This window comes from Pinus tabuliformis, chromosome J, assembly GCF_031772625.1.
Source record: "Pinus tabuliformis cultivar Carrire ecotype Pingquan chromosome J, CPIR1, whole genome shotgun sequence".
In the NCBI taxonomy this organism is placed as follows: Eukaryota; Viridiplantae; Streptophyta; class Pinopsida; order Pinales; family Pinaceae; genus Pinus; species Pinus tabuliformis.
The window spans coordinates 285,232,978-285,249,996 of NC_142295.1; the positions used below are offsets into that span (position 1 = coordinate 285,232,978).

The following is a 17,019-nucleotide window of genomic DNA, read 5'->3' on the forward strand; positions in this document are numbered from 1 at the left end:
TTATCATGAAGACCACAACTGGGTGGGATAGATGCTGCCCAGGCGACAAACACTCTAAAGCCTGAAAGGAGAAAAGAGGCAAATATCCTTGAGGCAGGGGAACCTGAAGAGGTTCTAGCAGACATATCAATAGTTGATCATCTCATAAGGGCACCACCAGTTGTGGTGATCCCACAACAAAAGGAAGCAGATTTTGGCGAAGAGGAGGGACCAAGCGAAGCGGTCCCAACGAATGAGCTGATGATAAGGCCAGGCAAGAAGGCCATAAAAAAAGAAATAATCGAGGAAGGACGGGCAGTGGAAGGAAATCTGACAGTCGGCATAGCAGAAGCTGTCTCGAGGGATTTACCTCCAGCTAAACCAGTTGCTAAAACTGAAGAAGTTTTGGTTAAGCAAGAATGGGTGGAGTTGTGTGAACAATGAAGACTACCTGTCAAACAAAAATACCAGCTGCAATTTAGAGAAACAATGTGGCTTAAGATGGAGGTTAGGAAATTAAGGAAGCAGGTACACAAATTGCAAAAGCGGGTGAAGAAATACAAGCAGCAGGCCAAAAGTTCCAAAGCCACAGTAGTGGAAGTAGGGACTCAGGTGGACCAGATAGCCACAACTTCTGCTGCCACTCAAACAGACCCGTTCGAGCGACTGTTTGAAGACCGTGAATATGCCCTAATAGCCGAAGTGCAGACTTGGAAATCCACTGCAGCTTGGTACCAAAGTGAGGTCAAAAGAACTCAAGAACGAGCCTCCGCAACCATTTTTTAATATGTGGAGCGTATAGATGTCATGAGATTGAGGCATGCGAAGCAGCAACTCAAGATGGAGCAGCTAGAAAAGCAAGTGGCAGAGTTGAAAGCTGATAAGGAGCAGATGTTTAACTTAGCACGAGAGGTGATGGCATGTCGTTCCCCTGCTTCTTGTTATTCTTTATTCTTGCATGAACATTTTCTTTTATTCTACATGGAGAGCATCAAGAATAAGATCAGTTATGAAATAGAGGATGGTGTACAATTCCTCCGCATATTGAGGAGCCATGACGTGCCAACTCAGCATTTGATGCGTGAATTTTACATGCATGGGTATCTATTGCGTCAGGGCAGAGAATTCAACTCGGTCCCATATGTGGGAGACATTCATTTAAGGGCTCTCACCTCTTCCACTTTTAATCAGATCAGTTAGCAAAAGGCTTTTAATACATTCGAGTCCAATCAGGTTACAAAGCCATTTATAGTAAGAGGAGAACATGAAAGGTCAATAACCATGTTCACTAAACACAACACCTTTTTGGGAATTGAGGGAAATAAGGAAAGGATGCTAAGGACACAGAAATGGTGCCTTGATCTTTGTGTCAAACAATTAGTCACATTTCAAGATGAAGCCCTTGATTGATGTGAGAAAAGATGGATGATGTCACCCTCCAGCTATCTGGAATAGGGAGCCGTTTGGAGCACCGAATTTTGCACGAGCACTCACCAGAGTGCCCAGGTATGTGGCGTGTGTCCAAACATGCGGGGTCCGGTGGATGGGGATCTGGTTCTAGTTCCCCATCATCTAACTGCCAGTGGAAGATTACACCCCAGCATATAATGTTCCAGGTGATTGGCGGAAGGAAATCCTCCTCTCAGAGGGTTTTAAGGTTCCAGGGATAGAGATGGACGAAGAGTATGATCTCGCTCAGCTCTAGGAAGTTATCAGTTTGCATAACCCAGATCTGTGGAGGTGGCGAACTGCATGAGGAAATGCATAAGGCTAGTTGGGGGGAGATGTTGGGCACCAAATCAGGCTATCTTTCCGTTGCATTTCCACCCCTCTTTTTGTCCTTTTTACACTTATTCATTCATATTTACTACGCTAAATCCGCAAGGTAATTACCCCTTTCCTGTATATTATTTTATTAATGAAGTAAAGTCGTGGGGTTTTGCCTATTCACAACACTAAAACACATGTTTAACCACAGCTCTTGGAGAATAGGTACCGATCTTTCAGCATGCTGCAGAAAATCCGCAATTCACAGCAACAACCAACCATAAGGAAGCCGTGTAGCTAGAGTCGTAGATCCTTGAACCATTCTTGGACCATTCTCTGATCATGTTCATCTGGTGTCGGTGCCATTCTGAACTAATGTGTATTTCTGGGTATACGGTTACCAGGTTTTGGGGAAAGACATTGTTCTCCTTCGCTATGTATAAAAGACAAGTTATTCTTGTAAAAGTGGATCCACCCCCTTCAATATTGTAACAGTTCTCTTCCAGTTAATAAAACAACACTTCTTTTGTTGCTCCATTCTTCACTGTGATTAACGCAACCCTGATCAGAGAGTTGGGCCCACTCTTCTGATCAAGTGCTGCGTATTTCTTGTGTGTGTGTCATTTATTGTTTCATGGTTATTGTTACAGATTGTTAATTCTTGCAATTGATTTTCTTGAGTACTGTAGTAAGTTTCAGTCTTACAGCAATGTTTTGAATATTAATCATGAACCCTTGGTCGGTAACGAATGGTAACCTTGCCCCTGCATATACTTTGTGTGTTGCCTTGAAAATGATACGCACCCGGATTGATAATTTAATGTAGAAAAAGGGTGAATATATTGTTCATACTTGGACACCAACAAGGATTTTCAAGATTCATACCTAGCGATACATTGGACATCATTTCATGTTCATCATCACATTGCTCCATTGGTTGATGATTGGGAGATTCATACGTATAGGAGAAATATATTCAATTATTGGCCTTGCATCACTGAAATATCTTAATTGTCTTCTTTAATGTGCTCGCTCTTGTTCTCTATTTTGACTTTTGTGTTATCACCCTCATTCATTTCTTCAAATTTCAATATTTTTCTTTCAAAATTCTTTTTCGTTCTTCTTGAACCCTTTCATCCTCATTTTCTCTTTGTCATTACACCCTTTTTCTGTCATGGTCCTTCTTTCGTTGTTCTTCCCCTTGATCATCAGTCATTTATTGCCTTTGCAATCTTCGTTGCTCATTTATGTGTATCCTCTTCCGCCCTCCTTTCATTTCAATTAGTCTTCCATATGATTTAATCCTGATCTTCTAACTCATTGTCTTTGTACAGTTTGTATTTCTTCAATGTTATTATTATTCATTTCCCCGTTACTATGATGTTATATTCTTGTAAAAAAAACAAAACATATAAATTAACTATAAATATTATATATTTTATTTAACACCTTTTTCCCATGGAAAATTCGTAATTTCATTAATAAAAAGAAATTACATTTAGTAGATGCATATGCATATTCCAATATTTCTATCGATAGATAACCGCTTCCAAAGAAGCACCAAAGCCCACTACTTGTATCCACGCAGGGAGGTAGTAGCCCAATCAGAGTCTGTGAGAAGAGTCCAAAATAAAACAAAATTACAACATTGAAAATATTATCTTAATCCACGCAGGGAGATAATTACCAAAAACATGAACTATGCCAATCATATAAATGGCTTAATATCAGTTCGGAAACAACAAAAAGAAATATGTACAATAATATGAAATCAGTGTCCAATGATCAGTCCAAAATGTCCATAAAAGGCCTGTGATAGTACTGGTAGATTTCTCCATCAATCTATTCACGGATCAGCTAGATGCCCAACTCCCGGATCGCGCCTTCTTTGGAAAGACGATCAGCCTCTGAGTTTCGCTCCCTATAGATATGTTTACATGAAAAATAGTCAAAATTGGATATCAATCTTAAAGCTTCATCTAGTATGTGTCTCAATGAGAAAGACCAGTGATAAGAACTTTTATTCAACCAGTCGCAGACTATTTTAGAGTCTCCAAACAGTTGTAATGCATGGCAGTTTTTTTTCCAAAGAAAAGCAAATGATATAAAAAGCTACTGAGAGTTCCGCGAAGTTATTCGTTCGCCTTCTTAAACCCATAATCAGGCTGTAAGAGTGCCTCTCATAAATGTACAGGATAGCTCCCCCACCACAACCTTCTTCTTGTGCAGCCCCATCAAAATATGCCCAGGGCCTGTTGAGGTCAATCAATTCCTGAGATATGTTCCGTGCAATAGGGGGGGCGGGTCATCAGGGATAAGGTCATAATCTACTTTGATCATGGCAGCAATGATAGTCCACCTAGGGGGGGAATTCTGGAATATTAAATGATTGTGAGCTATCCAGACAGCCCAACAAAACAACAAGGGGACGTTTCTCAATTTGTGGGGCATGACAGAGGAAAACCAAAGGTTCCAGGCAACAACCAAAGAGCCCGTTTGCCAGTTACAATTTGTGGGGACAGCAGCTGTCACAAGATTCCATAAATTGTGAATAACATGGCAGTTCAAGAATATGTGGGAAACAGATTCACCATCCATGTTGCAAAAATGACACCAGTTAGGGCCATAGAAAGATCACTTTATCAGGTTATCCCCTGTGAGGATTTTATTTCTCAGTATGCACCACATTAATAATCTGGATCTAGGAGGCGCCTTTAGTTTCCAGAGGTGTTTCCACCACTGATGAAGGATCTGGGGCTTCCGCGGTTCTGCCAGTACAATGTATCCCTCCTTTGGTGTATATCTCCCTGATTTTGCCAGAGCCTAGATTATCTCGTCATCACCATCTATAATTCGGATATGAGCCTCCAGGAGGCCCTGTGTATAGTCCCTCCAGATTTGCTGCCATGGAGGAGGAATTTTGAGTTGAAGATCTATTTTCCAAGCTTGTTGAAGGAAAGAAGAGTTGAAATCATCAGCAATATGAGCAAGGTGTGTAACATTCGGTTCCCTTAGATGCACTAATAGATCCGGAGGTAATCTGTGCATGTTCCCACATCCAATCCGCGGGTCTATCCCAATGCGCACTCTGTTCCCCGAATGGATTCACCAAGTAATGCCAGAGCGGATGGGATCCAAAGCTTTCAGGACAACCTTCCATATGTGTTTCCAGGAAAACTAGTGTCGATTCGAATTGCTAGTCCCACTAAGATGGGTAGCTATCTTAGAAACAAACAATCAAATCAATTCGAGATTTCCTTTAAGTGTAATAGATAAGAAGGAAGAAAATAGGACCAACCTGGATCTTCCGCTTGGATCCTTGCTTGATTTCTCTCTCCCTTGATAGAATTGGCCACTCCTCTCCTACTTGTCCCGCTTTAAAGAGTACCTGTAGAGTCAAAGTAACAGAAAACCATCAAAGCATCTCTATCTAAAACATCATAAACAATGCGGAATCAGAAACACATTGACCATACAATTGCATTCATAAACAATAAGATTCACAAATACACGATTATATGGAGGAAAAACTCAAATAACTTTATTAATAGTAGAAGAGAGGATTACAACCCAGCTGTCTGATCCAGCATCATCCTCCCAGCATAGAATCCCTATTCACCTCATGAAAAACAAGATCACCCAACAATAAAACGTCTCTTCTCACAGATAAACCAACAACACTTCCTTATAAATTACAAAATTCCAGCCTCTAGATCTCTCAGATGAGGGATCCATTTATAGTTGTCTTGCAAGGGTGTGAGTCAGCTATGGTTTTTTTGTTAGTGTCATTCCACTAATAGTTCTTGGTTCCACTTGGAGATTTCATTGATCTCTTACTCATCCCTGGGCGAATTCAGAGAGGCAAGTGTCATATGAGAAGTTTCTGGAAGATTCCATGATCATCCACTTAGCAAACTGTCTCTGCCATTTGTCTATTCTCGCTCATTGCACCCCACAGAAGGCTCTTTCAGTATGCATCGCACCTGGCTAGTGTAGCAACCAGTATGCATCACACCTTAACCATGGAGCAGTTAGTATGGTCCAGTTTTGGCCAGTTCTGAGTGGTTTTTCAGGTGGAACTTCTGGGAAATGATGTAATCAGTTGACCATGATCCTTTAGGGTATGAAACAACACTTTTAGGGGTTAAAGAGCCCTTGGTTTATGGACATATGAGTTTGGGGTTGCAGTGCCCAAATATGTCTATAACAATATGATCGAAATACCTGTATAGAGTCTAACCGGTCTTCTGATCCAATCCAATACTTGAGCTGGGGCGATGTATTTTGAGTAGGCCACCCTTGTCCACAAACTGTCTGTAGCTACCAATTGCCATCCTAGCTTCGCTGCTAGTGCTGAGGAAAAATCATCAAGCTTTTTGAGTCCCCAGCCTCCCCATTTTTGGAAGTGTGAGTACGTCCCACTTTGCCCATGCATATATTCTTCCTGGTTGATTACCCCTCCATAAGAATCTGCAGTAGAGATTTTGTATCCTCGACAAAATTCCTCGAGGAATCCAGGCCAGAGACATCCAATACACCGGGGTCGCTTCCAGGACACTCTTGATGAGTGTTAATCGGCCTGCGTTAGATAAGAATGTTAAGTACCATATGCTGAGCCTCTTTTCCAGCTTTGCAATGAGCCAAGTCCAATCCGCTATCTTGTATCCTACTGGCTTTAATTTGTATCCCAAATATTTTAGCCCCTCTTCCAGATCAATTTGTGTAAAGTAGAATCTATGGAGAGCATAATGTATTTCATGCTGTGACCATCAAAGTAGATTTTCCATCGTTAATGATCATCCCTGTGGCCTTCTGAAATAAGGAAAAAATATCTCTGATCGATGTCACATCCCCAATTCTCCCATTGAGAAAAACCAGCACATCGTCCACAAACAATAGGTGTGTTAGCATGCAATCATCCGTTATCTTTATACCATTGAGTCTTCCTCTCCTGTGATCTTCCGTTATTATTCGACTGAGGCCTTCCATGATCAGGAGAAAAAGGAGTGATGAGAGAGGACACCCTTGATGCAATCCTCGAGCCGAGGTGAAGAATTGGGATGCACTCCCATTGACCAAGACACTGAAAGGAATGTTAGTGATGCATCCCATAATCCATTTAATAAAGATGAAAGGGAAACCAAGGTGGGTTAGAAGCATTCTCAGGTATAACCAATTCACCCTGTCAAAAGCTTTAGATAAATCCACCTTCATTATCATACCTTTGCCTTTTTTGCTGTGGAGAGAGTGTAATACTTCCTGTGCAGTCCCAATCGCCTCATGGATTTGCCTGTCCTTCAGGAATGCAAATTGTTCAGGCAGGATGTGCTTTGATAAGATTGGCTTCAATATGTTTGCTATTATTTTGGCTATTATCTTGTACAAACAGTTACAAAGCGAAATGGGACGGAATTCATCAAAAGTGGACAGATTATCTGTCTTCGGAATTAGGGCTATGAAAGTGGAGGTAATGGCCGCTTCCAAGCGTCCCAAAGCCCTTGACTCCTCCACTACACTAAGAAGATCCGGACCAATCAACTCAAAAAGCCAAATAAAATTCAATGGACCAACCATCAGGTCTTGGGCTTTTGTCCTTGCTGAACCATTTTAAAGTGGCCTCCAGCTCCCCCAAAGTGACCTCTTGCACCAAATCCTCCTCATCCTCTTGCTCCACATACCTAGGGAATAGCTGAGCAACTCTGATAATTTCTGCTAAATTAGTCTCCCTAGGGTCACTGTAGGCATTTTTAAAGTGTGAGTTTTCCAGTGAGGCGAGCTGAGGGAAAGTGTTTGTTGTCCTTCCCTGTTCATCCTGCATTTGCCAAATGGTGTTTATAGCTTTCCTCCCATTAGCAAACTTTTGATAAAATTTTGTATTAGCATCCCCCTCCTGTATCCAGATGGCCCTGCTTCTCAATCTCCATTTGTCTTCCCTTTCTTTGAGAATATTACCACGGGATGAGTAGAGGGATGTGATTTTATTCTTATGCTCCTCTGAGCTATAAAGACCTCCCATCTCATTTTCAAAAATTTCCAGTTCAATCTCTATCTGTCTCAGTGCATGGTCATCCTGAATTATTTTTTGATGGGCCCAGATTTTGGACATCTTTTTCAGCTCTGCTAGGTTGCGGATAAACCCAGTTGTTGCTACACCTCTAACTCCTCGTGGGTTTGTTTTCCAGAAGTCAATAACCATGTTGATGAATGATGCATCCTTAAGCCAGGTTGAACTAAATGTAAATGCTCCCTTCGGCCTGTCTCTTCCACATTCCATTTCCATATAAATAGGTAGATGGTCTGATAGTCCACCTGTGCCAACCCTTTGCCTGATATTGTGTCCCAAATCCATGACATGTTCTTTGACAAGAAATATGTCCAGTCTCCTTGCAAGTCCATTATCACCAACTCTATTATTCCTCTAAGTGGCTTGAATTTTTGCAGTAGGAATATCGATCAGATGGTGTTGTTCCAACATGGACGAGAAGTAGTCCGAGAGGGAATCCATTTGTGCATGATGTCCCCATGATTTAGCATGTCCTAAAGAAAAATTGAGGTCCCCTCTGACTATTAGATTATCAATCAAAAATAGATCCAGACCCAGGAGGCTATCACAAGAATTCAGGCTGGTTCTAACAAGGCCCATATATATTGATAATCCTGAAGAGCATCCCTAGCTCAGCAAAGTGTACATTAGCCCCTAAGTAACCCTGTCCACCCCAACAATTAATTTCCTTGATAGATCATGTGTTTATGCCCAATGCCAGTCCTCCAGAACGGCCATGGGCATCCAATCCTGTAAATCTCCAACCCGGCAGAGAGTGCTCAAGAGTGCGAGCAATATCATTAGCAGGACCTAAGGTTTCCTGGAGGAATATAATATCCAGAGAATCGGTAGAGAGTAACCGACGAAGAGCTAGTTTTTTGTCGGGCCTAGCTAGCCCTCTGCAATTGTAGGATAGAATCTTCATGGAGGGGGTTCGGATGGGGTTGTTCTTGCTCTAAGAACCCCAGGGATGGTAGATTGCTTGCCCAAAGCAATGTCAACATCAGCTTGTGCTTGGGCATTTTTAAAGCCAGAGGGACGGCCTCGAGAAGCCTTGGAAGGCGAGGGGGGATGGAGGATATCAAGTCCAACATGGTCCTGGACCGAATTCCTCGATCAAGACCGTGTATTATATCTTGGTTCCAAGGCTGCTGTCAAGAAGGCCAAGGGCTTTGGAGGACGGGTGCAAAAAAGAGTGGGGGGAGTGGGGGGGAAGGAGGTGAGGGGGGCAACAATGTCACATACACTTTGTACAGGGGTATCAATAGAGAAAACAGTTCCCGATCCCAATAACTACTCAGATATTGAATTATTATGAATATTAGAAAAGCATTGAGTGGGGGGCAAGTGAATGTAATTCATACCCAATGTATTGGAGTCACCCGAGGCTGCCGCAACTGAACCAGGAACTGGAGGTGGGGGGCGATGAGGCGGCCTACCACGCTTCCTCGGAGTGCTCTGAGCTGGTTCTGAAGACCGCAAACCAAGGCCCGAAAATGTGGTTGTTCCTCCAGAGTGAGGAGTAGCAATCCTATGCATGTCATCAGAGGCACGAGGCTATTCCTCTCTTGCATGGTCTTCATGCAACTGAGCCTCCTGTTCCTGAGAATCCTGAGTAGAATGTCTCGTTGACTTCCTGCTATTCCACTTGTTCAGAGGGCAATCTTTGAATAGGTGCCCCACCTTGTGGCAACACCTACATCTGAAAGGTACTCCCTCATAGTCTAGCATCTGCCTCCTCGCAGCGTTCCTCCACTGTATGTTAATGTACTTTGGAAGCCCATCCAAGAGGTCCATGTGCACTAAAATCCTGGCATAAGCCATTCTTCCTGTCGAGAAAAAAGAGTCATCATAGGTAAGATATGAGCCCATGGCATCCCTAATCTGTCTGAAGATCTGCTCTGTCCAGAAGTGACAGGGAAGGCTCGAAAGTCGTACCCAAATCGGAGCAGCCTCCACACTCTCCAGTTCTGGATCGAACATTAGCGTCCACCTTTGGAGGAGGACAGGTGCTTGATCAATGTGCCATATGGTGGAAAGGACCCAATTAGTGTGAACGAGGTATTTGAATCGCAGGGAAAAACATCCCCTAACAAAGGTTTGAACCCGAGGAGGTTCCGACAAATGATGTCCCTAGACTTCCATTATCCATTTTTGGAGCCTCTCCACACTGTAATGTCTGCCCCTGACTCGACTGACTAGAACCTTTTTTGACGAGTCCATAGCTTCATGGAAAGGTGTGTCCTCGGATAGCTTGAGGAAGATTTCATTGCTGCACTATGGGAGGCGTTTTTTCCTTTTGGAAGTCCCCTTTTGTTTGTTGCTCGTGCCTACTATCGACTTATCCGCCTGTACTGCCGCAAGTGTGGCTGAATCTTTCTCTGTCGAAGGTCCTTTTGCCCTTATATTATCAAAATGCCCAGATATTATACCTATGCTCGTGAAGTTGCTCGGGGGAGGGTTCCCCGTGACTAGGGGAGCAGATTGAATCGGCTCCTGGCTTTCTTGAACTGGAGGATATCCCTCCAAGGGTTTATCCATCCCTTCCCCTACAAGAATCGAATCCAAATCCGGCCCTAGGGTTTGAACACCCGGAACTCGCCAACGTTTAACTGCCGATAAGGAACCTGTGAGGAGCAGAGGGCTTGTGTAATCCAGAATGGTCGAAGCTTCTAAAGGAATCGAAATGGAGGGTATGCATTGCCAAGTGAGAGGAGGGAGTGCTTCGACCTCTGCAGAGAATTCATGGTCAAATGCTAGATAATCATCCACAGTGGTCTCGCGCTGAGACTATGTCGGCAGATTATTCGTAGGAACCACGGAATAAACATCTTTATCCTCCATAACTGTTAAAAACCCAAGCTGACAGCTGCTTGCAGGTATGTCAGTGGGGGACCGAAACCGTTTATGGGAGACCAAAACTAACCAGAATAAAAACCGCAAACAGCTAATGAATACTGTGAGGATGCCGCGAAAGGTCTATAACGGGATCACCTTCCAGGTCGCTTCCAGTTCCTTGAAACAGGGTCGTTCACCGGGCTTGATGCCCTAACCCCATTCACATGTCTGCACGTCGCCCATCCTCATCCTTCCTCATCCCAACCATATTTTATTTAACACCTATTTAACACTTAAAAAAACATATAAATTAACTATAAATATTATATAGCTACATTTAACATTATATATATGCTAAATATTTAACACTCCATCTCAAGTATCTTCATTAAAATATGAGCCAAATATATAACACTCTATATGAGATAAATATCATAGAGCTAAATATTTCATTGAATATTATATTTAGTTAAATATTCAATGTGCATGAACTAAATATTTAACACTCCATCTAAAATAATAATAGCTACAAAATATTTAACACTTATATTTAACATTTTGGGTGATTTTTTGGAGTTTTCGGTGCCGAAATCTGGCGGAAAAATTTGTGGTGAAATTTTGATTTGTGTTATTTAAACTAGTTTTTTGATTGTATATATAGGTTCAGCGCCCTGAAAACTTTCTAGGGCACTTCTATTGTGTAGGAGTTACCCATCAAACTTGTAATTTCAATAAGTTCGTGCCCAATTTTAGAAAAATTAGACGGGAAAAATCCACCAAAAAAACTTTCAAAAACTCTCACTAAGGACAATTCAATTATATAATAATTATACAAATAATATCAAAGGTAACCATATAATTACTTCTTCAAATTAACCGAACAATTGCAGTAAATCTTTATTTATTTTCTATATTGAAAGCTTACCTAAAATCTAACAACCCAACAAATCATCACATTCAACGGTGAACTTACTTAATTGTTGTTTTAATGGTTAATTATATGACTATTTAATTTTTTGTTTAAGTCAATATTAACTATCTTTATTTTTATTACTTAACCTAATTTGACCCCAAAAAAAATATTTTTTTATTGAGAAATAATATACTTATACAAATAAGCTATACTAAGTTGTAAAATAAACCTCTCAATCAATCACATTTTCTTATGGGAGCCAAACCTAAACTGCACGCAGCTTTGGAAAAAAATTTAATCGGTTAACCAAATTTAGTCATTCAAATAAGGACGTGGAAATCTTATGATAGATGGGTGTTTCCGGTGGTGGATAGGTGGGATTGTAACTAGTGCAACAGTTCCAATCCTTCCAAAAACAAAATATATAATCAGTTGGTTTCTGGTTTAACAAGGGCGGCTGCGACGCAGCGAGTCCCTGCATCAAGTTGACTTAGCGTCTCAAGGCATCGTTAACAGTGTGAAGACATGCAGGCGAGCGGCCAGGCAAGCAACTCTAGCTCTCAAACTCAAAAAGAGAGGCTGCAATTTTCCAGTTTTGTCTTAGAACAAAGAGAAATTTTCTTAATTTGCACGTTGAACTCCCTGCGAATGCAAAAAATAGCAAAAACTCTTGCTTGCAGAAACGAAGGGAACGGTTCACCTTCATCTGCCATCTCCAGCAACTTCTTGAGCAATGATACCAACGGACATCTCCAGCAGCAACTTCTTGAATCAGTGACGTTATATATTGAAAGTAATGATTGTGAGGGCTCTAAATCTTCATTAAGGATCCAGTGTGTATGCTTTATTTACTATTTTAAAATTTGTATTATTAATGTATACAGGAAAACCCCGGGACTAGTTTTACAGCGTAGTTTATGTTCTAGGCGAGTCTGGATTGAGAGCAATTCATGCAAAAAAAAGATGGTAGTCCTGTCTGTTATATTACAGGCATCACCGATTTTGGGGACTGTACAGTCTGTTGTTGTGATTACCAAGCTACTTAATGCGCCACCGCCACCGCCACCCTCTGTCGCATGATCAGAAAACGTTAAACTCCCCAAACCACATAGAGCACCAGTAAACCATATCTAGTTATGCTATTATGGCATTACATACGTATTTGCGCTTCAAACCCTTCATATTAAAAAAGAAACCGATGCATAAGAGAATGCGTATGAACATCTATGTACGCTGAACACTGAAAATTTGTGATATTCAATAATGCAGGCAGCCAATTATTGCAATTGCATTTCTAACAAGATTTAGAAAGCCTGCACATGGAAGATTTCCTGTGAAAAATGTTCTTCAGAATAAAATAACTCTATGGCATGAATTCCCAACGACGATGTGGAAACAAGCTATTTGTGAAGTTTTAAAACAGTAATCCATATCTGTGAAATATATACAAGAAACCAAAACATTGAGATAAACCATGATTAGCCCAGTTGAAAGGGGAAGATTTTTCTCAAAGAGTCCTCTCGTATTCAGAAATACTGGCAGATGCGCATTATTAGACAACCACGAGTCTACGAAAGACCTGTTATGGATACCTTGTATCATTTGTATATGTGTGGATACCTGAAAGACCTATTATGGATACCTTGTATCATTTGTATATGTGTGGATACCTGAGGTGGGAAAAGAGATGGATGGCAGGTTGGTGAGAATTGAACTACATTTCAGCATCCCTCCAACAGCCAATAGGCCCTCGACAAACCCAGCAGCCTATCCCAGTAGCCTTGTCCATGTGATGGTTCATGTTTATGCTTATGGATTTATTTTTGTAAGTTGTAACTGATTATATATATGACTAGATATATCAATAACCTAACTAGGCTTATTTGTATTTACGAGTTTGGTTCTGGTTCCGTTTTCTCTATGAAATATCATAGATCGATGAGACTTCTGATAATCTTTCATGCAATCTCTTATGTCTAGTTTGGATAAGGCACTTCTTGAATCGAGCCACATCACGCAAGGTAAGAGACGCCACGTCACAAAAGGAGGTCCCACCGTCCTGTGGGAGTGTCAAAGCAATAAGGCACCCACATGATTGTTTTTTCATGATGAACACAGCCACGTATCGCTCATGCAGAAGCATTTCATTCTTGTGAAGACGATGAGAAAATATGGTTTAGCCTCGACGCAGATTTTAAGCTTCGGGCTATCAATTTTATTTGCCAGCGTTCATGGACTTCCGTGGTAGAATCTACCGTGCTGGTGTATTGCATTTTCACGAGAGAGATTTGGCTCGAAGTTTGGTAGTATTTGTATCTGATGCTTCAGTACCAGAAGGGATGGAGGATTTACTCAGAAAGCGAGTAGCCAGACAAGGATTTTATTGCCTTCGCAAAGTCCGCGAGTGACCCATTTCAGTTCATGGCGCTGACTCTGTGTAACAGAAGAGTGGGTGCTATCAATAGCCTTCGTGAGTTGAATACCACCGCCAATAAGAAATTACTTCGATGATTACTTGTAAGATATTTTGTATTCTAGATGAATTGTAAAAGAGATTTTGGCTAGAATGCATTTAACCAGGCTGTGGAAATGGATGCAGTCATATCCACACAAGATTTTGACAGGGAGAAGATCCAAAATGCATACAATCAGACAGACCTCTGGTTTGGCTGGATTTCTCAAACGGGACGAAAGCAAATACGATGCTTTTGGCGCTGGACATAGTTCTACCAGTATCTCCGCTGGACTCGGTACGTTCATTGCAGAATTTCTAATTATGCTGTAGGTATTTGGGGCTGGAATGAACAGTTGGTTACAAGAATTATATGGGTTTGCAGGTATGGCAGTTGGGAGAGATTTACTGAAGAAAAAAAAACCATGTGGTGGCCGTGATTGGGGATGGAGCCATGACAACAGGACAAGCTTACGAGGCTATGAATAATTCAGGATATCTGGAATCCAATCTTATCATAATTCTTAATGATAATAAGCAAGTTTCGCTGCCAACTGCCACACTAGACGGAGCTGCGCCGCCCGTAGGAGCACTTACCAGGGCTCTCACAAAGCTCCAGTCCAGCAAAAAACTTCGCAAACTCAGAGAAGCCACCAAGGTAACATTTTACATATATTTGTCCTGAAAACAAGTGGAATTTTGTTTAGATTATCTGGGTTTATTGAATTTATTTTGATCTTAGATGTTAAGAATATTTTTGAATCAGATAGTTATAATTAAGGTTATTTATTCCACCTACCTCATGTATGTCTGATTGTGCAGCGTGCAGCTGGATAATGGTCTGCTCTTCTTGCAGGCTGAATTTTCCTGTCTTGATGTCCGGTCTGAGATAATTTGTCCACCGCAAGCTGCAGCTTTTTCCACACCGTTGCAGACTTGCAATACAACAAAATAAAGCCCCACGAGCAAATTTGTGAAACATCCTTCTGTTACAGGGAATTGAACGCTAACACAGATCTATGCACAGAAGTCATTACCTGCATTGACTGGAACGGATCTCCAGTTGCCAAGGCCGTGTTGCTCGATGTATGCCAGCAGCTTCTTGTCTTCTTCGGGAGTCCAGGGCCCTCTCTTCACTCCAGCTTTGTCGCAGCACGGTGCACGGCCCATGCTTCAAATTTAAAGAACTGAAAGAACAAAAGGAAGTTTCACAGTCCCGGAGCCTGGCAGAGGCGAATGAGCAATGGAGTGGTGCGTGCATAGAATAAATAAGCGGCGACATCAAACTACACAGCTGCTGTCCATGTAGCACGCACAGCCCCTGCATGCACGGACACCTGCTGCATGCACGGACACCTGCACACCTGCAGCACCAACACCCGTTAACATCAAAGCTCAGCATACCTTGCAACCAAAACAAAGCACCCGTTACCCGTTAGCATATCCTGCAAATGAATTAATGTTAACATTAATACCAAACCGTGATGGTTAACGATAATGAACAGGTCGCAAATTTCCGAAATAGCCTAAGTTTTGGCCTCTCCCGCCTCGGGAAGAGGCCAAATAAGATGGCAGTCCTTCGGCATCCTGGCGGGGAGGGCAGACAGCCTTGAAACTTTGATCTAACCTTGATATAACCGCCGTATAACAGAGAAGCAAAGGGGTGAAGTAATGCTAAGTAGGGGTCATATCGATTACTATAGTCCCTGCCGGATGCCAGATGGCAGGGACTAACAAGGTAATATCTAATGGACTAGATGTATTAACATTGATGAACGAGAATATTGATGAACGAGAATATTAAGATAGGGAGAATATTAAGTATCATATGGTAAGTTCAATTTTTTTCATTCACTGAATATGAAAATTAAGTATTATTTTTTTTAATAAAAATAAAGTAATATCTAATCAACCAAATTTACATGTAATTATTTGTCATTATTATGGAAGGAGAATAAAGTAATATCTAATAAACTCGATGTAAAGGCAGCATGTCTTTATTATTTGTCATCATTGTCGATTGAAAACAATGTAATATCTAATGGACTAGATGTATTAAAATTGATGAATGAGAACAAAGTATATGTAATAGATAAATTGTAAAAGTAATAGATTAACTTAGTTAATGGTGTTTAATATTTACAAATATATCATCTGAAAATAAATATTATGTTTGGAAAGATTTTAGTAAAGATGATAGATCTTTTATGTTTACCCCTCCAATGACCATTAATTTCGCTCACCATGACATGGACATGACCTAGGTCAGTCCCTCCGCATCAACTGTAGCCGTCCCTAGCCATACTCAATCCGCTCAAATAATAAAACCTAGTAAGTAGACTTGTGACTGACTAGCCATGATTGCTAATCTAATTTGTTCACGAATACCTAATTCTTAAAAATAAATAGAAGTCACGTAATGTCCAACTGCAACTGCAATGGGTGTTGTAGTTCCCCTTCAAGTCAAGCGAGAGTTTTCTATTGTGAGGTTTCTAGAGAAGAGGAACGACAGAATATTATACATAATGTTTTATTTTCTTAAATATCCAAATTATTATACTTGTCGTGACTATGGAGGGATACTGATTGGTTATTTCTTTGGGGTATTATTGTGTGATTATGCTTATGACCATCCAATTACATTGATAGGACTGGTACGACTACCAGTGTGTCAATCACTGCAATTAATGTGCTATGGTTTTTGTTTACATTCAATGGGTTGGATTAACTTGCCATGAATACATTCTGATGTTTATCCGGAAGAAAACATTGATAGAAAGTCTACCTCACCGATTTGATGGCTCTGCACATAATAGATTTTCAACCAAAAGATAGGTACTAGGTACTATTCCTATCTGCTCACAGGTTAGCTGAAACCACCTAACTTTTTGCCAGAGTGGAATCATGCATTAGGATTCTCATAAACGTATCATTGAAATTCATAAAATGGGAATTCTCAAACTATTTTACATTACAAACCCAAAAACTAAAATAGGGAACCCAGTGCGTGGAAATGTAAAACTGGTA

General features: G+C 41.1%; 3 protein-coding genes and 1 pseudogene across 3 annotated transcripts; 1 reads left to right on the forward strand and 3 right to left on the reverse strand.

Annotated features, from left to right (window-relative positions):
- Nucleotides 1-7,285: 7,285 nt before the first annotated feature.
- On the reverse strand, nt 7,286-8,095 carry LOC149226890 (uncharacterized). Its single transcript, XM_089380340.1, has one exon. The coding sequence runs from the start codon at nt 8,093-8,095 to the stop codon at nt 7,286-7,288; it is 810 nt and encodes a 269-aa protein (XP_089236466.1).
- A 1,251-nt stretch (nt 8,096-9,346) lies between these two features.
- LOC149226891 (uncharacterized) lies at nt 9,347-9,772 on the reverse strand. Its single transcript, XM_089380342.1, has one exon. It carries the CDS (start codon nt 9,770-9,772, stop codon nt 9,347-9,349), a length of 426 nt encoding a protein of 141 aa, XP_089236468.1.
- A 4,349-nt stretch (nt 9,773-14,121) lies between these two features.
- Nucleotides 14,122-14,666, forward strand: LOC149226892 (1-deoxy-D-xylulose-5-phosphate synthase 2, chloroplastic-like). The gene is made up of 2 exons (XM_089375382.1): nt 14,122-14,290; nt 14,378-14,666. Exons 1-2 carry the CDS (start codon nt 14,134-14,136, stop codon nt 14,479-14,481), a joined length of 261 nt encoding a protein of 86 aa, XP_089231508.1. The 5' UTR covers nt 14,122-14,133; the 3' UTR covers nt 14,482-14,666.
- On the reverse strand, nt 14,659-15,174 carry LOC149226893 (transcription factor MYB106 pseudogene; annotated as a pseudogene).
- Between the last annotated feature and the right edge of the window lie 1,845 nt (nt 15,175-17,019).